This window comes from Verticillium dahliae, genomic scaffold (genome assembly GCF_000150675.1).
Source record: "Verticillium dahliae VdLs.17 supercont1.7 genomic scaffold, whole genome shotgun sequence".
Taxonomy (NCBI): Eukaryota; Fungi; Ascomycota; class Sordariomycetes; order Glomerellales; family Plectosphaerellaceae; genus Verticillium; species Verticillium dahliae.
Window position 1 is genome coordinate 1,201,821 of NW_009276917.1, and position 21,940 is coordinate 1,223,760.

Genomic DNA, 21,940 nt, shown 5'->3' on the forward strand with positions numbered 1-21,940 from the left:
CGCGATAATCCACGTCACCGAGCACTGCACACCACGAACCCTGTCCTCCGACGCAGAGACGAATCGCCCAACATGCCGCCCAAGATAAAGTTCGAGCTAAAGACCCCAAAGGGCACCAAGGATTGTGAGCATGGGAACACCACGATGGCCCTGGCCAAGGTCTGACAGATGCAGGGTTCGGCCCCGACATGATCATCCGGGAGCAGATCTTCTCCGTCATGAGGAGTGTCTTCCAGCGCCATGGTGCCATGGAGCTGGACACGCCTACCTTCGAGCTGACCCCGATCTTGACTGGCAAATACGGCGAGGACAGCAAGCTGATCTACCAGCTGGCTGATCAGGGTGGAGGTACGCCGCAGCCATACTGTCTCTGAGAGGCCCAATGCTGATTCTATTCTTCCAGAGGACTCTTCCCTCGTCTACGACTGCACAGTGCCCATGGCGCGCTGGCTTGCGCAGAATGCCATTGAGTAAGAGAGGCCACCCAGTCCCGAGCGCAAGCAGCCTTGGGACAAATACTCTCGACGTCCCCAACATGCTGACTCTTACAGGAACGTCAAGAGATACACCATCAAGAAGGTCTACCGCCGCGACCAGCCCGCCATGAACAAGGGCCGTCAGCGCGAGTTCTACCAGGCCGACATCGACTTTGCCGGCGCCAACTACGACCCCATGCTCCCCGACGCCGAGATCATCCGAATCACCACCGAAGTCTTCTCTGCCCTTGGCTGGGCCGACACGTACACCATCAACATTAACCACCGCAAGATACTCGACGGCATGTTCCAGGTCTGCGGCGTCCCCGACGAGAAGATCCGCGCGATATCCTCCGCCGTCGACAAGCTCGACAAGGCCCCCTGGGCCGACGTCAAGAAGGAGATGACTGCCGAGAAGGGCCTTGACGAGGAAGTTGCCGACAAGATTGGCGAGTGGGTTATCCTCGAGGGCAAGCAGGATGTCATTGAGAAGCTGCGCGCAGACGAGAAGATGGCCGCCAACGAGCTCATCCAGCAGGGTCTCTCCGATATGGAGATTCTCTTCGAGTACCTTGAGGTGTTTGGCTGCCTGGATCGCGTCTCTTTCTCGCTCTCTCTAGCTCGTGGTCTGGATTACTACACTGGTATCATCTACGAGGTCCGCGTGCCGGAATCTGCCCCGCCTGTCGCACCTGCGGACGGTGAGGGTGGCGCGAAGAAGAAGAAGAGCAAGAGCAAGAACACCGAGGATGCGTCTGAGAGCGTCGGTGTCGGCAGTGTGGCGGCCGGTGGCAGGTGAGCGGAATCAAAGCCTTCCGGGTTGACCCCAGACTGACTGATGGCACAGATATGACAACCTTGTCGGCATGTTCTCTGGCAAGAAGCAAGTCCCTTGTGTCGGTATCTCGTTCGGCATTGAGCGTATTTTCAGGTTTGTCTCTCATTCTTGGATCAACGAGGTGGTCGTCTGACAAAGGAACAGCTTGATGAAGGCCAGGATGGCGGCAGAGAATGAGGCTGCCCCCAGCACTGTCGATGTCTATGTCATGGCGCTTGGATCCAAGGCCGGCCTGGTCAAGGAGCGCCTTCGCGTCAGTGCCCAGCTCTGGGATGCTGGCGTCAAGGTATGACTGGTTCACTCATATTTTTAAGGCCTTTCACTGACTCCGGAACAGACCGAGTTCCTGTACAAGGTGAAGCCTAAGCTGCCACCGCAATTCAAGGCGGCCGAGTCCAACCAGGCGCCCTTTGCGGTCATTCTCGGTGACGACGAGATCGAGAAGGGCGTTGTCAAGATCAAGGAGCTCGGCCTGCCCGAGGGCCACCCCCACAAGGATGGCGAGCTGGTGGACATGAAGAACTTGGTGCCCGAGGTGCAGAAGCGCCTGGCACGGAAGCGCGAGCTCGACGAGATCTCCCGCAAGGCCGGAGGTCTCAAGGTCGTTGGTGGTCTGCGTGGGGAGGATATCGACAAGGCGGAAGCCAAGAAGGAGGAGCCCGCGGCCGAGGCTGCTGCTCCCGCGGCTGCTGCTGCTACCGAGGAAGTGAAGCCCGCGGAGGCGCAGTAGGCTTTGCGCGGCAAAGCAATATGATACACAAATCAAAATTTATATCTCTTTGTTTAAGCCTTGCCGATCTGCAGTCACCAGCTCGCAGGGCTGCATGATAAGGTTAACCGGATCAGCTGTCTCGGTTTTCGCTTCGCTTTATCAAGCAAGACAGAAGGCAGCCAACTGGTTAGATTTCGAATCTCCTGAATGCCGATTGTCCTAGATGAGGTTCCTTCCAGATGCTAGGATATTTTGGGCCACTAACTGGCCATTCAGAGACTCGATAACAGCCGATAGAAAAGCACAATGCAAACGTGACGCATCAACGTCCACCCCCAGTGATTGCAAAGACATCCTAGTTACTCGTTGATATCAGCTTCCGGTCGAGGCCGCAACTATACACGTACCTTCGGCAGGGTTACATGTCCCGAGTTACAGTGGCCCTGCCCTAGACTGGGGAATTCGAAGCTGCACCCCGTATCCCGGCGAGCCGAATAAAGTAAATCTCTGATCGGCTCTCGCAACTGGCGCCAGATTCTATCATCGGTCCCATTTCGGATTTAGGCCACGAACATAGTTGCAAGACATGATATTACCTCGATGCGAGTTTGGCACCTTAGAAGCCAGTAGCCTTGCCATATCCAAAACCTGCAAGGCCCTCACAATCTGTGTTGGTGACAAATAGACATCGGTCATTCTCGCGCCACTATTTGATTCTCTTGTATACAGCTCGCCTCCTGGGGTCCCGTAATGAACCGCAGGACAATTGTGCGTCAACACATCGACTTTTCGCGATGGACATCATAGAGATCTTTGAGGGACCCGGCAATACATGTTGTCCTTGGAGCACTTAAAACTGTAGAGGGCCGTGCACAAGCGAATCTCCGGGCATGAGAGATGTGTTTCGATCCACGAGTGCGCTGAGATACCACACAATGAACGGGCTTTCCCCATTGATGTATCATCCTCCGCAGGCGAAATATAAGCAGGCTCATGTCTTTCTGACCTCGCCATGTACGTTGAGTCGGCGACCGGACCGGCGCACGCTCCGGATGCGGGAACTGGTCTGCGCACCATCCTGTCCAGAAAACCCACGAGAATTCGAAATATCCACCACCAAGAAAGTCGAGAAACAAATCATCTGATCCAGCGCAAACCGCGCCATCACGACTCAAAGCAGGCCATGTTGCGAGTCAGAAGGCTGACCCGGCGGCAACGTTTCGTAGTCCGTGTCCCTACTAGCCAAGCCGGCTGGCCCTCACGACCGTGACTCGCAAATGGTTCGCGCGAGTTGAACCAGCGGCCCCAGAAGCCCAAGCCCGCGGCCCGCCCTACAGCCAAGAGCGGGCGCGAGTCTGGCGATCACCCGCGTACGCGTGGTGCCTCGGGCTGAATGACTGTTATTATTTCACAGCAGGGTTGCGCTTTGACTACGAGAATGGGTGGCGGCCGCAGCTCGTCTAAAAGATGAGCGTTGCTACGCCATCATCGGAATTTCGGGTGCGTGGTGGTGGGCGTCGCGCCCGTCATCTCCTGCACGACGAGTTGAAACACGCTGTGGCCCTTGGCGGGCGATGGCAGCTGAACCAGAAGACATGTGGCACAGAAGCAGTTAGGAGCACACGGGCGGTTGCTGATCAGATTGCTTTTTCTTTGCTTTCTGGAGACGGCTAAACGGTGAACCTGAAATTCGTAATCCGATTCGAATCCCAACTCAGGTGTCTCGACTCATACGATATTACGCAGGCTTCTTTTGCCATCGTTCTTCTTGCGTTCGGCCTGTGAGGGTCTCGATCCCGGAGCATGAAATAGATCGCCTAGATAGGCATGTCGAATTGTTCCGCTGCTCACGACTACCCAGAGGAAGACCACGACCAGAGAGAAGATGGTCCCCAGAACCTTAAAAAATGCTGACGGGATCTCCTGTGCGAAAGTTGTGGTTGCTGTTGAGTAGACACCTAGGGGGAAGGTGAATCCCCACCAACCAAGGTTGAAAGGAAACCTGTTGCGGGTGATGGAGGCAACTGCAAAAAACAGCCATACGAGGCCAAATCCCCACAGTATGAAAGCTGCGAAAAAGCCGAGGGAGTAAAAGACCTGACCAGCAACCGCAGCATCGGGCAGGAATTTAACATCGTTCGTAAGCCTCATCGTCTCTTTGCCTAACCTCATGATGCCGAATGCGCCCTGGCCTAGGGGGCCGAGGGGTAGGAAGACAGAGACGATTACCTCCCGCGGTGGTAATTTACACATCGTGAGGCGCTCAAAATAGATTACCATCGTAAAAAGGGCAAGTGGCACACCGCAGCCCCAAAGAATGTAGCTTGTGATGATAGTAATGATAGCATGGTGACTGGGCAGCACAGACGCTACAATGCTGCCCGTAGCTGCTGCAACTATCGTTGGAACGATAGGCAGTAGCCATGCCGCGGTCATGGTTTCTAGGTGGGCCTATTCGAGGTCAGTCTGTGGAACCGGCTTGTGTGAGTGTCCTTTTCATTCGCCTACCTCATGTTTGTACATGATGATAAAGGGGAGATAGAAGCATGTCCCGACAGCCCCTACAACATCAATCCACCAAAGAGCCCAGGCTAGAGTTGCGAATTTTGTACCCCAAGCCGGAACGCAGACAAAGACGATCATATTGATGATAGTCGCCAAGCCCATCGGGCAAGTCCCTAAAAAGAGCGACTGAACCGGATGCCGTATCATGCAGCCCCATACGCCGGGGAACACCGTGTATCGAAGTACGGAGATGATGAAGAAGAGGATGAAGAGAACAACGTTCAGGCAGAATATAACGACGGAGATCCAATATAGCCACTCCGCGTTGTAGGGTAGGTTGTGAAGTAGGATGGACACAACCCCGGTGCCCATGTTGACGCTGAACCATGATGGTTCAAAATACAGAATCACACGCCTCCAGGGCCTTTGGTTGCCTTTCAGACGCGAATATTCGGCCACGGCGTCCTTGCGAGCACCCCGGGTGGTCGTGGTTGCATCGGCTCCTTCGTCGTGGCTCGTTGATGGACGACTCTGATGAAGACGGTCGGCAGCGGGAGCAGATGGATCCATGACGGACCAGAGGATGCGACCCTGCAAAGGAATCACTCACGAACAATGGCTGTGGAGGGTCGTTGAAGGTGCCATCCGTCACCATGTCCGATGCTTGAGGTTCATCAGCCGTCGTCTGTAGTCGTGCTGCCTCTCACTAGGTCGGGTTTGCGTTCAAGCTAACCCGGACGCGTCAGACTGATTGACGTCAGGAAGCGGACCCATTACTTTGTCCAGAAAGGCATTCCAACGGAATGGATATTGTTGGATGGATGGAACAGAACTACAGTCCCAGGCGAATCGTCGTACCATTCCCGGCTATGTAGATGTAGCTGTAGTCACATTGGAGCCGAAAGCGGCCCTGCCCGCGATGCACGAGGTTAAGTTGCCATTGACATGCGACTCCGGGGTTGCGAGTGGTCTGGTAGTCACGTGCTCCACAGGTTTGCTGCAGTCAATTGAGCAGTGCTCTTTGTGAGCAGTGGTTTTCCCGGTGGTGAAAGCAACAGGGTGAGCGAGTCAAGCGAGATCTGCGTGGAGCGGCAACCGAATCTCGTCCTGTCCTCCGAGTTGACCGAACGACGCCTGTTGAACGCCTCCATTCTAGCTGCCGATTGACTTTGATTGACAGGGTCATCAGGACGGCGCTTTGACGTGAGAGCGCAAGCGGATGACTGATTATGAGCTGCAGAGTGCAGACGATTAGGTTCCATCGCCAGACAAGACAGCTTGAGCTTGACACGGTGACGAGGTCAAGGCGACGCTCCTACTCTGGCAGGGCTGGCCATGCAGCAGGTGCAGGATCCTACGCTGATTTTTCGTCCGAACGCCGTAAGAGACGCAAGAGAGCGGCGCGAATGCCTTAGATGGGCTCCGGGCCCCAAGGTCGACCGAGGACACAGACGTGGAAGAGGTTCGAGCGTGCATGTGGACTCTGCCAGAACCACGAGATGCAACGGCAATGACGCCTTCCCATCTGTGCGTACTGTAGCGGCGCTGGGCCCAAGGCCTCACGCAGCAACACTGTTTCGTTTCAGAAAAGGATGCCGCTGTGGCCCCCCTCACTTTTGCCCATGGAGCCAGCAGGACCCTGGAAGGCCTGGAGGGGAAGTGGGCTCTCGCGCCATTTTCAATCTGTTCTTGCTTCTTTGTGTTGAAGGTGCCCTGAGGTGACTGGACAAAGGAGGTAGGGTTGTAGGATGCTATCGTCAAGACAAGGGTCGACTCTCCGGAAAAAAGACTGGCTGTGGATCACAACCTACCGTCGACCGAGTGTTTGCAGAACGTTTTAGGTGTCTGAGGAAGAAGACGGAAGCTTGTTGCTTTTCTGCTGGGACGGATGCGTCGAGGAACAGAAATGTCGTGTCGTTAGACTTGTTCCAAGGACACCCGATGCTTTTTCCAGCGCAATTCTGCGAAGCGAGACTGCGGGCTCACCCTCTTTGACTTGTCGACAGATGGGTCTTGAGAAGGAAGTTACCTGAGCCCTGAGGGTCAAATCATGCTGGCGTGTAGTACAGAGCTGCCGGGAGGCAAATTCAGGGTCGCGCTAAGGATACAACATGGGCGGTGATGTCTCGATTGACCATGGGCGATGGATGGCTGAGACTTCTCTCTTCAAGGTGAGGGCTGGGAATAGAGGCAAGCGAGCCCGCAACGCAAGGACCACAGGTTGGCCGACTACGAGGATCTGATGCAAGGGCTACCAACATGGAGGCAAGGATCTTTCTTGCTCTCTTCCCCCCCCCTCGCCCATCGTTCCTTCCCCCCACTGCCAGCCCGCTGGTCGTACCTGCTTCTGCCATCCAGATGACTGCACTGCAGGTTGGGCAGAAGTCGGGAGCACCCTGTACTGCCCCAAGTGCCCGCCACTGCCCCCTTGACAAGTGATGGGCGGGCGGCGACGAGTAGGAACTTCATCCGGACTCCCTCGCTGCATGGCCGTGATGCACTTCACATTTTCATCCCACCACCACCATCCAAAGAGCCAGCCTTTAGCTCTCCCCTTTTCAACCTTTTCATCTTTCTTGGGTACACGGTCACGGCCACAGCCACGGCCACATGCACTGCCCGTCTCGAACAGCAGCCAGACAATGGTCGAGCGGCTGGTGCCTGACTTGACCGTGGCCCGCACCACGGCGCCGGGAGGCCCAAGCCACGATCACCATAATGCTCGAGCGGCCAATTTACAGCAACATCCATCTCTCCCGCATGCCCACTAATTTATCCCCTCTATGCCACGAGTATTTGGGATCTGGCCCGGCGGCGGACGCCATAGAACCCCAGCAGCATTGACCATACAAAGTTCCGCCATCAAAAATATGGTATGCCCTGCGGTCATGCTAAGCTGGAGACCCTGTCATATCACAACCCACTCGCTTGGCATGGTACTCAGGTAACAGTCAAGAGAAAGAAAAAAAAAACTCCTCGTGGATCTATCTATCCCTGCCCCCTGGTAGTCTGCCCCCTGTCTTGGTCCGGCCTGGACGGCACACTGGCAAAACTGGGGAGGGCACACTGGGAGCTTGACAACAGCTTGGACCTTGGATCGCCTCTCGCCCCACCACCTCCTTGTCATTCTGCGCTCAGTCCACCACCTAACACACAGACAGATTACGACACGAGCTGATAATGGGCCTCATAAGATGGAAAGACACAGGAGTCAGAGGGGGTGGGAGCACGGAAGACTCGTACTTGAGGGAGCGCCACCCGTCCAAGGGAAACATCCAGCCCTCAATTGTTCAATCGTCTTGTTTCTGGTCTATCGAGCGCATCGCAATCCTTCCTTCACCTCAACTCGCATCGCACTCAACTTACTCACCCAAGTCACCTCATTCATCGTCATTGGTTTGGCCCAGCGCGTGTCCGCTGCCTCCCTGCTTCCACTTGCCTGTCGAGCTGTGGGTTTTGGTCCAGCTGCCCTTAGCTCCCAACCTCCAGACCAGCTTTCAATCACCCCCTTTCCACGCTCCAGCACGTCTCAATAATACGCCCTCCGCCACTCTCGCCTCATCGAGCTATCGAGGAGGAGATCTTCAATAACCTGTAATCCGCTCGAGCTTAAAATTGCCAGTCGCCTGTCGTCTATCGATAGCCTTTCAGCTCCATCCCAACCAGCAATTTACCCAATACCACGTCAACACACGTCCCAGGGAGAAGAGCACCTCACATTTGACACCCCTGTCGACGATCTTTTCGATCACAGCGGCACTCAAAATTACCACCCCAGCCGCCTCAGCACAAATCTTCAGACGACTTCGAGACCCCCAGCCCACACCTCCGCCAGCGGTCAGCGGACCAGTGTTTGATCTCTCGACGGCATCTACGGCCTTCCGAGACGCTGCGACAATCACTCTGCTCTTTCGCTTGACCTCCCCTCCGTCCCCGAACCAACTAACACCACCATCCACTCTTTTCTGCCTCGACAGACAGCAGTCTCGACTCGCTCCAGCTTATTGTCTTGTCCAACCTCGAACACCTTCCCATTGGCGTGGTTCAGCTTGTGCGCAACCCAACGTCGGCAACGTGCATTACCTCAGACATTAAGAGGTCACCTCGCCTCACTTATCATCCACCGAACCCACACTCTCATCTCTGGTCTACTCAACCCTTCAAGCCGCTCACCATGCCTGGACTCATACCTTTGATGCTCCATGCGCCCGGCGCTGCTTCACGTCGCAGCATTCTCCTCAGTCCCGGCAGCAGCGCTTTCCCTCTCTCATCGCCGCCTCCCACGCAAACCACCCTCAAGAGAATGGGCTCACTCGACGCCGCCGCTGCCAGGCCCAAAGCCCGCAGCCCGAAGCGCCTGTCTCTTCAAGCTCCCGCAAGCTTGCCTGTTCTTCCCTACACCGCAGCGGACTGGAACAAGGCTGTGGCCGAAGTCAAGCGCCACTACAGCAACCGTCAGTACCGCGCCTGCTCGGCACGGTGCTGCGAGATACTTGACAACTTTAAGGATCAGGCAAATGTTGAGCCGACATACCTCATCTACCTCCACTTCTACGCTGCCACCTCTGTGGAAATGCTCGCTCGCCCTCTCAACACGTCGTCACCCTACCGTGTGAAGCTACTGAACCAGGCGCGTGCTCATTACGCCCGTGCTGCTGAGCTCATCCAGACTGCCGACGAGACCATCTCTACCTACTCACGCCCATCATCGGCCGCCACCACTGCCCCGAGCCTGCACTCGCCCTCTTGCTCTATCTCCTCTCGCAGCTCCACAGAACTTTCCTCGCCCACGGCTTCCATCTGTTCACTCGAGGATGCCATGGCCAAACTCGCCAACACCCCCGCACCTCTGCAGACGAAGAAGCGCGTCACTTTTATTGACGATCTGGAACCGATGATCCAGGAACCCTTCATTCGTCCCGACTCTCCAACGCTTGGCTTTGACGACCTTCGTAGCAGCCCTGTGGACGGGTCTCGCTACCTTCCATCGCTTCAGGAGGTCCCCGAGTCGAAGCTCCCCGCCGCCATAGCTGTGGCTCCGTCGGCCTCAGCACCGACACCGGAGCCACCAATCGAGGACAGCGAGGGGAATGACTACGGCTACCTCCGTGAGCGTTCTATTCACCGATATTGCGCTCTGCTAGTTGCCCTTCGGTCTCAAATCGCCTCTCACCTGGCTGCCGTCGATGCTCAGCTGGCTCCTCAGGCCTCCACGATAGCAAACCACCGTCTCAGCTTCAGCGTATCAACGCGGGCTGCCACTCCTGATGTGGATGATGAGATGCGGGCTCTGGACCTCAAGGCACGCATCGAGCGCCTGCGAGCCTCAGGATGGAAGCGGCAGCGCTTTAACCCTCGCAGGTACGAGGAGCTCCGTGAAAGCGTCCTCGCCGAGATGGCTTGAACGCTACAACATGCATGACATTTACTTTCACTACTTTCGTTGATACCATTTTCCACTCGCGCGAGTCGCGAGGACGCAGACTACGTTTCTCATACACGAGCATGTATATACGAAGAACAACAATTTTACGCACGAAACCGGGAAAGGACTAGGTGGTCCAGGATCGGTCGGAGTTTTCCGGGTTATGCATCCATTAATTTCTTAGTTTATTTTTGGGAACGAGGAACACGGGCGGATCATGATGCAATTTATAAAACGGAAGGAGGCGGTAGTCCAGCTGTACAGATATGCCCCCCTCGCCTTGGCGAGGATGCGGAGGCCGAAGCCAATCGCTCGGCTCCAGACGACGATGATTTGAAGACGCAGAGATACCAAATTAGCAGCACTGGCTGAATTTCGATGATGATATTCCAAGATTATTCACACGCATATTTATATGAATCATGGCGCGATTCCCGTGATGGAGCCTCGGTGCTGTTACAAGGCGATGCAACACAAAACAGAAGATCAAACAAGTTGGAAAAAAGAAGTCCAGAGGCCATCTGCTTTTGACACAACAGAACCGCTAAGCTAGAGTCATCATCCTGTCAACTTGCTGCACATCTGTCCATCCGTCTGCTCGCCTGACCATTCATTATTCCGTTGTGGCAATTTCCCTGTTGGTAGACGTGACGACTTGTCTCGAAGAGCCGGGAAGGAGGGAAAAAACAACAGGCGCACGGGACCAGAAACCGTCGACGTTTGGAAATTACCCCGCCATGCCGAAGCATGAGCCTCATCACGCACGTATTCCATCATTTCCCTCCCCCTTTTCTCTCCGTCTCTGTCTCTCTGTCTTCCCCGCACACCTACATCGAGGAGAGAGGGTCAAAGCAGGGACCGATAAAAAAAGAAGACGACAAAAAAAGCCAAAAAAAAAGGCACTACACCGCGACCCGCACCATGGATGGCACTCTCGCCCGTTGCCCGCGTGTTCGGGAAACACGGGGGTAGGAGACCGGTACCTGTCTCGTATCATCTGCTACAGCTTCCCGCGTCCTAGCCGTGGAAGCTGCGTCTCTTGTGTTCCTTCTCTGCCTCCTCTTTGACCGTGAGGGTCTCCTGCTGCTGCTTCATCTCGCGCACCTTGGCGAAGACGACCTCGCGGAAGATGGCTCCCTTGACGGCTTTGGAGAGCGCCTTCTTGTCTTGGGACAGTGTTGTGTGCTTGGCAAAGTCCTCGTCGCGGAAGTCCGTGTCGTCGGGGTCGTCTTCCTGCAGCTTGAGCGACTCGATGCGGTTGGCGAGCTTGACCATCTCGATGCCACGGCGCAGCCTGGCCTTGGCCATGTAAGCCTTGATCTCGGGCAGCAGGTTGTGGTCGGTGGCGCTGTCGCCGCTGAGCCAGGCGTGGCTGAGGGCCTCCTCGCTCGTCCAGCGCTTCTCGGGCTCGGGCTGCAAAAGGTGGAGGATGAAGTCCTTGGCGTCCTGGCTGACATCCTTCCAGTAGCGCTCGTGGAAGACGACCTGGGCGGAGCTGCACTCGTCAATCAGGTCCTGGAGGTTCTCTGAACGGAACGGCGAGTATCCGCAGAGAAGGGTGTATGTGATGACGCCCATGGACCACATGTCGACCGGCTTGCCGTGGCCACGCTTGAGCATGACTTCTGGGGCAGCGTATCCGAACGAACCCGCCATTGTCGTCAAGACCTCGTCCTTGCGATCCAGCATCTTGGCAATGCCAAAGTCGGCTAGAACAATCTCCGAGTCACTGTCGCGGCTGCGATAGAGAAGATTCTCAGGCTTGAGGTCTGTCAGGGGTTGTCAGCTGGTTTGAGCGACATTTGGACAGCATCTCGAATCTCCATACCTCGGTGGACGACACTGTTCATGTGGAGGTAGTTAACGGCGTCCAAGACCTGCTTGATAGTCTGTGATGCGTCCTTCTCCGTGAACTTTCCCTGTTCGCAGATTCGGTCGAAAAGCTCGCCACCAGTAGCCAGCTCGGTGATGATATAGTACTTGTCCTATATGGAGCGTCAGATAGGCTGCGCATCGACCCGCCGTCGGGAATAAAAAAAAAGCAGTCGACTCACGCGAGACTCGAACCAGTCGACAAACTTGACAATGTGGGGGTGCTTGAGGCGTTGCAGCATTTCCAACTCGTCGTAGACCATCCGCTCGTTGCCCTTGACATTCTTCTTGAGGATGATCTTGACGGCGACCTTGCCCGTCGGGCCGTCAGCCTCGCGGACGATACCATAGGTACCCGCGCCCAGGGTTCGACCGAAACGGTATTTGGCCCTAGACATAGCGCATTCGTTAGGACTGAGTCGTCGCAACGATGGCGGGGGGAGGGTGTCGCACTTCTTGTCGTAGCTTTCGGGCTGGCCCTGGAGGCGGCTGAGCATGTTGGAAACTGCGGGGTGAGGTATCGCGGTTAGCTTGTGCGACATGACTGAGCCACGCCGAGGGGAGAAGTCGGAGGGGCAGAGACGCTCGGCAAAGATGCGAGCAGCGCACCAGCCATTGCACGGGAGGGAAGAAGCGGCTTACAACTCATGATTGGCTTGGCGGGAGAGGTGTTCGTGATGCGTCGAGGCCCAACAAGGTTGGCAGGCAGAAGGGGGGAGGAGGGGGGAGGAGCTCAGGACGAGCAAAACAGAGTGCGATATGTTCAACACCACGTGCTGTATAGACACAATAAGAACGTGCTGCAAAAAGAAAGACCGATGACAGCCAGGTCGGAGCTCGGGCAGGAAGGATAATCGGGGGCTGAAGGAACGCACGAGTTGTTGGACAGCCTGGTTGAGTGGGATCTTCGAAGCTGACGATGTGGGGTAATTGTCGTCCCAGTGGCCAGATGCCGGGAAGTGATCAGAGACGAATGTGGATACACGTACGAACGGCGTGAATCTGGACTCGATAAGCGCAAGGCGAAGCCTAGCGAACAGACGCAGAGACGAAGCAGGGTCTCGCTTCTTCTTAAACAGAGTTCAAGGTCAGCGATGTAACAGTCAGCCGACGGTCAAGAGAGCCTCGCCGCCAAAAGCCCGTGAAGATGCACTGGGGAGTGAGCAGAGAAGGCTCGACCCTCAGCCGCAGAAACGAGGGGCAGAGGCCATCAGAGACGACGGCAGGATTGGAGGAGGAGCGACCGGTCATCACCGTAGTGGGGTTGCGTCGGGGGTGACGACGCTTGTGAGAGGTTGACGGAAGGCCCCTGAGCCCGGGCGGGGTTGGTCAGTGGCCTTGGGGCGTAGACGTCAGGGTGCCGTATGTGGCGGAGGATTGCCGTCCTGCCGCTAACGGCCTGGGGCCTTCAGGGCGGGAAGCATGCTGCTGGGGGGGCCTCCATAAGGCTGGATCAGAGGCGGATCAGGACGCATCCCACTACGAGGCAGGCCTACGGGCAAATCTGTCCACCAGCGGGATGGTACGTCGTCATCGCAGCGGCATGTGGTCGAGTGGGTTCCCACATGCCGCCGACGAAGACCACTGGATCTGATTAAAGTCAACTATTGATGTTTACGAATGCCTACCTACTTTCAAAGAGCTTGCATCGCTATGAGATGAGCAGCCAAGCAGCCAAGTAGCGAGTACGCAAAAAATTACCTAGATGGGCCCTTGCAAATGGATTGGAGAAAGGTGATGGATTTGCGTCGCGGCTGAAAAAGACAAGCCGCAAACGACCACAGCACTCGACTTCACACGCTGTCAACTTTACCACCTCTGAGAATCATGTGGGATTTTTTTTCCATTCAAGAATAGCATCAGGACACAATACGTACTTGGTATGCACTCACACTCAGTCTTAGTGTTCAACATTAGCCGCACAGGCAGCCAAAGCACATGAATCCTTGACTGCACTTTCCGTTGGGTACTTACCTAGGTACCTCCTCTAGGTTCCATATGGTAGCAAGGAGGTAGGTAGGGTGATCTGAGGGGTGCCTTTCAAAAAAGCTTGCCCGCCAGCCTGTGCATCGTTTGGGGATCCATCTGAACCAAGCGTCACTTCGGTCCTGGAGCCACACTGACAGTAGCGACCTTGTCCACTCAGAGGCACCTAAGGCCCACTAGGCATCCATCCCACTCGACCCCTCCATCGCCTCCCTGTCCCATCTGAAATGCATTCACTGCGACTCGAGCCGCCGCCCTCCGGTCTTCTCTCACCCAAAAATTACTTCCTCGCCCAGACAAATCAGCCATTCGGTAGGCTTTCATCATGTCGGTGAGCTTTGCCTCGAAGAGGCTTGCCAAAGAACTCAATAAGGTTCATTCCACGCGCTCTTCCCTATCTTGCGGACGTCTTCTAACCCTCTCTTGCTGTGCAGCTGAACAATGGTCTGCCGCCTGGCATCGAGCTGATCTCGGCGGACAATTTTGAGGAGTGGTTCATGGACATAAGAGTACTGGACGACAACCCGATATACCGCGACCAGATCTACAGACTCAAATTCAAGTTCTCTCCTCAATACCCAATCGGTGGGCAGCCCCTTCTACCTCGGAAAACCCTGGCGAGCTCCCGTTCCGACCTGATTGCTCATGTTCTGGCAGAACCTCCCGAGGTCACATTTTCGAAGACCACCGACCGACCCATCCCCCTACACCCTCACATCTACTCGAACGGCATCATATGCCTGGATCTTCTGGGATCTCAGGGCTGGAGCCCGGTGCAGAACGTCGAGACGATCTGCATGAGCCTGCAGAGCATGCTCACGGGCAACTCAAAGGCTGAGCGACCGCCGGGCGACGAGGACTTTGTACGAAGCAACAGGCAGCGCCCACGAGACATCGACTTTTACTATCACGATAACACAGTGTAGGTGCCGGAGAGCGTCACAAAGTTAAAGGTGATACGGTTAGCCTCGAGTCAGAGCAGCAAACTGTGTTCTGATGAGGTGGCGAGTATTTGCATGGAATCACCCACATGACGTGGAACCACTCGGTTGACCACCGATGGCTGTGCGGTGAAAGTTATTACTTAGGAGTTTGGGCTAGCGGGCATTACTTTGATTTATTAGCTGGTACTGCTCCTTTGCGACATGGAAGGTCGGCTATCGTGGAGCACAGCATGCATCAACAGTGACGAGGAATAGGCGACGGGCCGTCAGCGAACAGCCTTCCATCAGGCTCAGCAGGGACGGCCTCTGCGAAAGCTTTGCTCAGCAAGCTCTAGAGTGTCAAATGGAACCCCCCAAAATGATATCACTGGACGCCTTGAATCAGAAGCTAGTTTGCTGGCAAATCGCGACAGGCTTTGTTTGACTGGTGTTTTCGCGGCGAAATGTCCCAAGTCTGGGCGCCAGGGACACATCCGAGATGGATCCCCCAATTCCCCGCCAGCCGTGCATGCCCCGCTGACGCAGCCGCTTGCCAGTGGTGGTCCTCCCCAGCGCGGACCCAATTTCGTGACAACCACTGGCCGATCGAACCCGGAAGCTTGGAGATCTCCGTCGTCACTCCTGCATCTCGTACTTCAAGTTCCCAAGCTCCGATTAGCTCCCTCACCACACCTCACCTCGTGGGCAGCCCAGCATGGCCCCGAGAGTCAGTTTCGATACCGACCAGATCAGGGACAAAGCCCGAAAAGACCTGCTCAACTTGCTAGAGGGAGTAAGTAAGGCATTCCCATCCTCATCAGCATCAATGTTGGGCTAATCGAGTGTGCTTGCGACCAGGTCCGCGGCAAGCTCAATCTCGTCCTCGAGCGCAGCCTGGCCGGCCCCATCGGCGCCATCGTGAAAGTTGCGACGCTTCAAGAGTACGGAGTCGACAAGTTCTTCTTCCTGGAGAACGACAACGCAGATACCAGCCAGCGCAATGTCGTCTTCATAGCGAGGGGTGAATGCGCCCGTAGTGCGCCCAAGATAGCAGGTCAGTTGGCTCAAGCCCCATGTCTTGGTATAACCCAGCCTCGGATGATCCCTGCCCGTCTTCTGTTCCTCAGATAGCGATGTGGCGACAGGTTGTTGACGATGACCAGCTCACATCAGACGACTCCAACGCGAAAGCCAGACAGGTCATGACTTTCACATCTTTTGGGTCCCGCGGCGAACTCTCGTTTCAGACAAGCAGCTCGAAGAGGCTGGTGTCTTGGGAGATGTCAACATATTCGAGCTGCCTCTTCACTTCTTCCCGCTGGAAAGAGATGTTCTCTCACTCGAACTTGATGAATCCTTTACCGACCTCTACCTGAACAAAGACATGACGCCGTCGTTTCTCATGGCGAAAGCGTTGATGGAGATCCAACAAAACCACGGACTTTTCCCTCGAATCATCGGCAAGGGCGACAACGCGAAACGTGTGGCCGACCTGCTGGCGCGCATGCGACAGGAAGTACTGGCTGGCGACGATGCGGTTCAAGTCCAACGAGATGGCGGGTTGGCCCCGAGCACGACGATCGAAAGTGCCATCATAATCGACCGCGAAGTCGACTTTGCCACACCACTTCTCACCCAATTGACATACGAGGGCCTCATTGACGAACTATTCGGCATTCAGAACAATCAGGCAGAGGTCGACACGACCGTCGTTGGTGCACCAGCTCAATCCACCGCAGCCAGTGCGCAGACACGCAAGCGGAAGATACAGCTGGATTCCTCAGATAAACAGTTCGAACAGCTTCGCGACAAGAATTTTGCCATTGTTGGCAATTTGCTTGGCCAGCAAGCTCGCCGGCTTCAAACCGTGCAGAAGGACTACGAAGGCCGGAACAACCAAAAGTCGATCGCCGAGCTAAAGGACTTCGTCAACAAGCTACCCGCATATCAGCAAGAACACCAGAGCCTGCGAATTCACACAGGCCTGGCTGAAGAGATTGTCAAGTACACGAGAACGGATCAATTCAAGGGCCTCCTAGAAGTCCAGCAAAACCTGGCAGCAGGAGCGGATCCATCCTCGCAATTTGACGCCATCGAGGAGCTGATTGCTCGCGACACACCATTACCGGAAGTCCTTAGATTGCTCTGTATCTACTCGTGCATCTCTGGAGGCGTTAAACCCAAAGAATACGACCAGTTCCGACGACTCATTCTCCAGGGATACGGGTACCAGCATATCATGACACTCAACAAGCTCGAGAAGCTCCAACTATTCCTCTCACGATCGTCGCCATTGGCTGGAATGATTGGAAGTTCTGGCGATAAGACAAATTACTCCTATCTGCGGCGCCTCCTGCGACTCATTGTCGACGAGGTTCAGGAAGACGACCCGAATGACATTGCCTACGTGTACAGCGGATACGCGCCGCTCTCCATTCGACTTGTCCAATGCGTGCTGCAGAAGCAGCATCTTCTCACGGTCACCAAAGGCAATGGCTTCACAGGATCCAATAGTGCGTCGGCAGCCCAAGGTTGGCATGGTTTTGACGAGGCAGTCAAACATGTCCGCGGCCAGACTTTCTACAATGTCCAGAAAGGGGAGGACAAGGCCGTCAAAGCCCGCGCACTTCTTTCAGGCGGTAACGAGAAGCAAACGGTCTTCATTGTGTTCGTCGGAGGTATCACGTTCACCGAAATCGCTGCATTGAGATTCATCGCGAAGCAGGAGGAAGGTAAGTCGAATCCCATACGTTGCTTCAGTTGGACATCCGGACGGTACGCTGACGTATTTGACAACAGCTCGGAGAAACATCGTCATCTGTGCCACCTCGATCATTAGCGGGAATAGGATGATGGATGCTGCGATTGAAACACAGTCATATGCGAAGGATATCAAACCCATCACCCAAGCGCAATCATAGATGGGTATGTCATGTCTTCAAAGAACGTTGTGAAGGGGGAGATCGTGTATCATCTATTTTCAGCGTCGTTCTCAGCATCTTCAGCGCAAGTCCCATGAATTGCAAAATAGGCCCTTGTTGGGAGCTCCGAGATTGGTCGCGCTTCAGCGCCTTGTGTGAAACTTTTCGAGTCCATGACAGTTGGAAAGAAACTATGCGGATCATGCAAAGCTAGAATGCTGTAGTGAATTGCCAACCGGACATGAACAAGAGGAATGTTAGAGGTGCTTAGCCTAATGGAACTTGGGGCGACGTCCCGCTGAAGACGATCCAGCACGGGTAGTGAAAAAATGCACGTGACCCGCTGTTTCGGCTCTACAGCGGAGTCTGGAACCACGCCAGCGGGCTCAACACCATCAGGAGTGGTCTTACGGGTTTATATCTACATGCATCGACTTGCAAGAATAGCTGCGGCTCCGAAATATACCATCGAGTGAAGAACTCAATACGAGGCATTCGCTCCCACACTCTCTCAGCCTCTGAACCGGCTGGTTGGGGCCTCGCCACGCTCTTCAAGCAGCTGCATCCTCGCCTCACCCCGGACTCGGCTCAATTGGTACGACAAAGGAACCTCATATATTGGCTCTCAGGAGTGAGATTTCCCTCTTACCACGGAACTAATATGTCTACTCAGAACATCTCATCTATCATCTGATGCGCGATGATGATATCGGCCCCGACTGCCCGCCTACGTTCCGCTCTCTGATGGCAGTAAGGTCGAGAACCCCTGCTCTTGCGACATCCGATTTCCAGATACCACTCCTATATATCCACCCAAGACCAGCCCAATCGTCCCACCGGCCGACTATACGATGAGAACAAGTCCCAGGTCGAGGGACAAGCTGGGAATTGGGTCTGGGAAGGAACTATTTACCCCGTCAGGGTTCCTTAACTCACATATGTTGCATTCGTCACCACATTCAAAGACTGCCAAGACTTCATTCTCGATATCGCCTTTGAGAGATCCCACATCTTCAGCAAGCAGTCAAATCTCGCTCGAAGCCATGTCAGAAATCGCTTCTGAGATCGTCGTCCACGGCGAAGACATGGATGTTGACGACTCGATGAATGATACCTCGATGGCCACATCAGCTGTGGCCTCACCAGCAGAGTACGTATTATCTACTGACCTACACTTCAACCCCTTGCTGTCAGCTGCATCCATAGTTGTCTGTTGAGATTCATTACTTAGCACCTCTGACCTCACCCAGATTCTCAGGCAACGAAGACATGGCAGAACCCTCGCCTCACCGCGACATTCTTCAGACGAACCGCAACTCTTTAGAGTCCCCAATGTCACATACGTCGGAACAATCCGAACTGTCCTCTCTGCTGTCATCCGTCTCTAGTAAGGCTACGACTCCCGTCGACCTTGACGCAGCTCGGGAGCCCGCTCTCTCATCAGCACGACATTCACAACCTCGCCAGGTGCCGAGACGCACGTACGACATTGAGCCCAAGTCTTCTGTTCCGGCGGGCCTGGACGACATCACGTACGCTGCTGAATGTATACGCGCCGTTGAGGCTTCGAGACTGGATCCATTCTCATTACACCAAGGAGAATACCAGCTCCTGCGCCAGCACATTACCCACAACCAAGTGACTACATACCTGAATGTCAGGAACGGCATTGTACGACTATGGTACCACAATCCACGTGTGCCCGTTACGCGGGAACAAGCAATTGGATGTGCCAGTGTGCGATGGTTCGACGTCGCCAGCGTCTGCTATGATTGGTTAGTGCGCAATGGATTCATCAACTTTGGATGTGTCGAGTTCCCGACGGTAGATGAAGAGAAAGAAGAAGAACCACCGACAACGAAGCAAAAAACGATTGTCGTCATCGGAGGCGGCATGTCCGGCCTGGGCTGCGCGAGGCAGTTGGAGAATCTGGCGAAACAATACAAGGATCAATTTCGAGAACTGGGCGAATTGCCGCCCAAAGTTGTCGTTCTGGAAGGACGCACTAGGGTCGGCGGTCGTGTGTACTCACGAGCCTTCACGACAAAGCCTACCTTGTCGGTGCCTGGGTTCCCCGGCGAAAGGTACACCGCTGAGATGGGCGGTATGATTATTACAGGCTTCGAGCGCGGCAATCCGATCAATGTCCTCCTGCGCGGCCAATTGGGCCTCCACTATCGAGCGTTGCGACCAGAGACGACTATTTACGATTCGAACGGTCGGCCTGTGGACCCATTGAGGGACGACCTGGTTGAGAAACTCTACAACGACTGTCTCGATCGAGTCAGCGAATACAAGCATCACAACCAGCCTTCCAAACTTATTAGAGGCAATCATGATTATATCGAGCACGGGCGCGACAGCGGAACCGATGGAAGCAAAACAATTGCCGAGTCTGAAGAAGCAGCAGCAGCGCTGCCGCACGCAGCGCCCGTCTCGCAACAGAACGTTCCGGAACGAGTAAACCGTGTGCCGGTATCTGCAGACAAGCTGACTGGTCGAATCCACACCGAGCCGGGCACTCCAGCTACCAGCAAAGCCTCAGAGAAGGCGAAAGAGATGGGATGGACGCTGAAAAACAACATTACACCAGAGGCCAATATTGATCTCGACGACGCGGCGGCCCGGCCTGATGCCACCCTCGGCTCTGTCCTTGACGAGGCCATCGGGCAGTATCGCAACCTTGTCGACCTGACGGCTCAAGATCATCGGCTCATCAACTGGCACGTCGCCAACCTAGAGTATAGCAACGCTACGAGCTTGCATAATTTGAGCCTGGGCAATTGGGACATTGATGCGGGCAATGAATGGGAAGGCAAGCATACTATGGTCGCCGGTGGATACCAGACGGTCCCGCGTGGCTTAGCCTTGTGCCCCACGCCACTCGACTTGAAGACCAATGCTCCCGTTCACAAGATCAAGTACAGCAGCGAAGGCGGTTTGAAGCGATCACTTGTCGAATGTGAGGACGGCACCGTCGTTGAAGCCGACTACGTTGTCTCAACCATACCGCTTGGAGTCTTGAAGCAGGGCAGCGTCGAGTTCGACCCGCCTCTGCCAGGATGGAAGACTGATGTCATTGAGCGCATTGGATTTGGTGTCCTCAACAAGGTGATCCTTGTGTATGATAAACCCTTCTGGGATACCGAAAGACACATATTTGGCGTCTTGCGAGACGCACCGAACCGGCACAGTGTTGCTCAGAGCGACTACGCCTCACAACGCGGACGGTTTTTCCAGTGGTTCAACGTTACCCAAACGACCGGTCTACCATGCCTTGTGGCCCTCATGGCAGGCGTTGCAGGCTTCGACACTGAGCGAGAAAGTAATGAGGATCTCGTCAAGGAAGCCACTGGCATACTCCGAGGCGTTTTCGGCCGCAAGGTTCCCTTCCCTGTCGAGGCGGTCATTACCCGATGGGGTTCCGATAAGTTCAGCAGAGGCAGCTACTCGTCTTCAGGGCCCGGTATGCATCCTCATGATTACGATGTCATGGCCAAACCTGTTGGCAACCTGTACTTTGCAGGGGAGCACACCATCGGAACGCACCCGGCGACGGTACACGGCGCTTACATGTCTGGACTGCGGGCGGCCTCGGAAGTCTTTGACGCGATGCTGGGCCCTATCGATATCCCCTCGCCACTCGTTCTTTCAAAGAACAGCGCGGTCCTCAAACGCAAAAGCCCGGTCGAAGTCTACGACCCCGAGCGCGTGCGCCGCGACGCTCACGAGGCAGCGGTCTGGGACTACATCATCAGCACCATCGGTGAGCGGCCCATCCCGCCTGGCAAGGTGGCTGCCAACGCATACGTTCTCTACAACAAGGCATTCTTCGACGAGGCGCGGAAAAGATGCGAGAAGGAGCGCTCCGGCAAGAAGAAGGTCAGCCCCAACGATGTCAGAGTCATGACGTCCAAGATGTGGAGGGCAGCCTCGGCCGAGGAGCGCAAGCCGTTTGAGGAGGACGCCGTCAAGGCCAAGGCCGCGCACGCGCTGGCTGTGCAAGAGTACAACGACGGCTCTGTTCGGTGGGATGAGGCCGCCATCAACTTGCGGGCAGAGTACGAGGAAGAGCACGATTTGGCTGGTTCCGCGACGCTTACCGCCGATGGAAAGCATCGTCGCACGAGTAAGCCTGTGGACTATGCGGAGGACGACGAGAGCGTGTCTGAGTAGAAACTGAGAGGAGGGGCGGGTGCTGTTTTACAGGCGTAGTCAGAGCCCAAGTGCGGTGCAGATGAGCAGTTGTGGCTCCGGCCGAGCGGCGATACGGTGTTACGGA

The 21,940-nt window shown here is 55.3% G+C and overlaps 7 protein-coding genes across 7 annotated transcripts; 5 read left to right on the forward strand and 2 right to left on the reverse strand.

The window, feature by feature from the left end:
• Nucleotides 1-72: 72 nt before the first annotated feature.
• On the forward strand, nucleotides 73-2,044 carry VDAG_04471 (histidyl-tRNA synthetase; the record flags this gene model as incomplete). The annotated part of the gene is made up of 7 exons (XM_009650918.1): nucleotides 73-124; nucleotides 175-348; nucleotides 404-470; nucleotides 552-1,271; nucleotides 1,324-1,407; nucleotides 1,459-1,600; nucleotides 1,652-2,044. 7 exons carry the CDS (start codon nucleotides 73-75, stop codon nucleotides 2,042-2,044), a joined length of 1,632 nt encoding a protein of 543 aa, XP_009649213.1.
• A 1,594-nt stretch (nucleotides 2,045-3,638) lies between these two features.
• Nucleotides 3,639-5,148, reverse strand: VDAG_04472 (sulfite transporter Ssu1). Its single transcript, XM_009650919.1, has 2 exons — nucleotides 4,535-5,148; nucleotides 3,639-4,477 (listed from the first exon to the last, which is right to left on the reverse strand). The coding sequence occupies exons 1-2, from the start codon at nucleotides 5,099-5,101 to the stop codon at nucleotides 3,755-3,757; spliced, it is 1,290 nt and encodes a 429-aa protein (XP_009649214.1). The 5' UTR covers nucleotides 5,102-5,148; the 3' UTR covers nucleotides 3,639-3,754.
• A 3,557-nt stretch (nucleotides 5,149-8,705) lies between these two features.
• On the forward strand, nucleotides 8,706-9,966 carry VDAG_04473 (uncharacterized protein; the record flags this gene model as incomplete). The annotated part of the gene is made up of 1 exon (XM_009650920.1): nucleotides 8,706-9,966. The coding sequence occupies one exon, from the start codon at nucleotides 8,706-8,708 to the stop codon at nucleotides 9,933-9,935; it is 1,230 nt and encodes a 409-aa protein (XP_009649215.1). The 3' UTR covers nucleotides 9,936-9,966.
• A 1,007-nt stretch (nucleotides 9,967-10,973) lies between these two features.
• Nucleotides 10,974-12,325, reverse strand: VDAG_04474 (calcium/calmodulin-dependent protein kinase; the record flags this gene model as incomplete). The annotated part of the gene is made up of 3 exons (XM_009650921.1): nucleotides 10,974-11,725; nucleotides 11,785-11,941; nucleotides 12,011-12,325. 3 exons carry the CDS (start codon nucleotides 12,323-12,325, stop codon nucleotides 10,974-10,976), a joined length of 1,224 nt encoding a protein of 407 aa, XP_009649216.1.
• A 1,727-nt stretch (nucleotides 12,326-14,052) lies between these two features.
• VDAG_04475 (ubiquitin-conjugating enzyme) lies at nucleotides 14,053-15,162 on the forward strand. Its single transcript, XM_009650922.1, has 3 exons — nucleotides 14,053-14,187; nucleotides 14,249-14,399; nucleotides 14,472-15,162. The coding sequence occupies exons 1-3, from the start codon at nucleotides 14,140-14,142 to the stop codon at nucleotides 14,738-14,740; spliced, it is 468 nt and encodes a 155-aa protein (XP_009649217.1). The 5' UTR covers nucleotides 14,053-14,139; the 3' UTR covers nucleotides 14,741-15,162.
• Nucleotides 15,163-15,452: 290 nt separating this feature from the next.
• Nucleotides 15,453-17,658, forward strand: VDAG_04476 (vacuolar protein sorting-associated protein 33A; the record flags this gene model as incomplete). Its single annotated transcript, XM_009650923.1, has 4 exons — nucleotides 15,453-15,530; nucleotides 15,596-15,791; nucleotides 15,901-17,469; nucleotides 17,537-17,658. The coding sequence occupies 4 exons, from the start codon at nucleotides 15,453-15,455 to the stop codon at nucleotides 17,656-17,658; spliced, it is 1,965 nt and encodes a 654-aa protein (XP_009649218.1).
• A 439-nt stretch (nucleotides 17,659-18,097) lies between these two features.
• VDAG_04477 (lysine-specific histone demethylase) lies at nucleotides 18,098-21,834 on the forward strand (the record flags this gene model as incomplete). Its single annotated transcript, XM_009650924.1, has 3 exons — nucleotides 18,098-18,253; nucleotides 18,332-18,808; nucleotides 18,909-21,834. The coding sequence occupies exons 2-3, from the start codon at nucleotides 18,510-18,512 to the stop codon at nucleotides 21,832-21,834; spliced, it is 3,225 nt and encodes a 1,074-aa protein (XP_009649219.1). The 5' UTR covers nucleotides 18,098-18,253; nucleotides 18,332-18,509.
• Between the last annotated feature and the right edge of the window lie 106 nt (nucleotides 21,835-21,940).

Bases quoted from the DNA above. Each gene is read 5' to 3' on its own strand.
- VDAG_04472 (XM_009650919.1), bottom strand. From the start codon at position 5,101: ATGGATCCATCTGCTCCCGCTGCCGACCGTCTTCATCAGAGTCGTCCA. The intron at 4,478-4,534 runs GTAGGCGAATGA...GACCTCGAATAG, and splicing joins TCATCATGTACAAACATGAG to GCCCACCTAGAAACCATGAC.
- VDAG_04475 (XM_009650922.1), top strand. From the start codon at position 14,140: ATGTCGGTGAGCTTTGCCTCGAAGAGGCTTGCCAAAGAACTCAATAAG. The intron at 14,188-14,248 runs GTTCATTCCACG...CTTGCTGTGCAG, and splicing joins TTGCCAAAGAACTCAATAAG to CTGAACAATGGTCTGCCGCC. The intron at 14,400-14,471 runs GTGGGCAGCCCC...ATGTTCTGGCAG, and splicing joins CTCTCCTCAATACCCAATCG to AACCTCCCGAGGTCACATTT.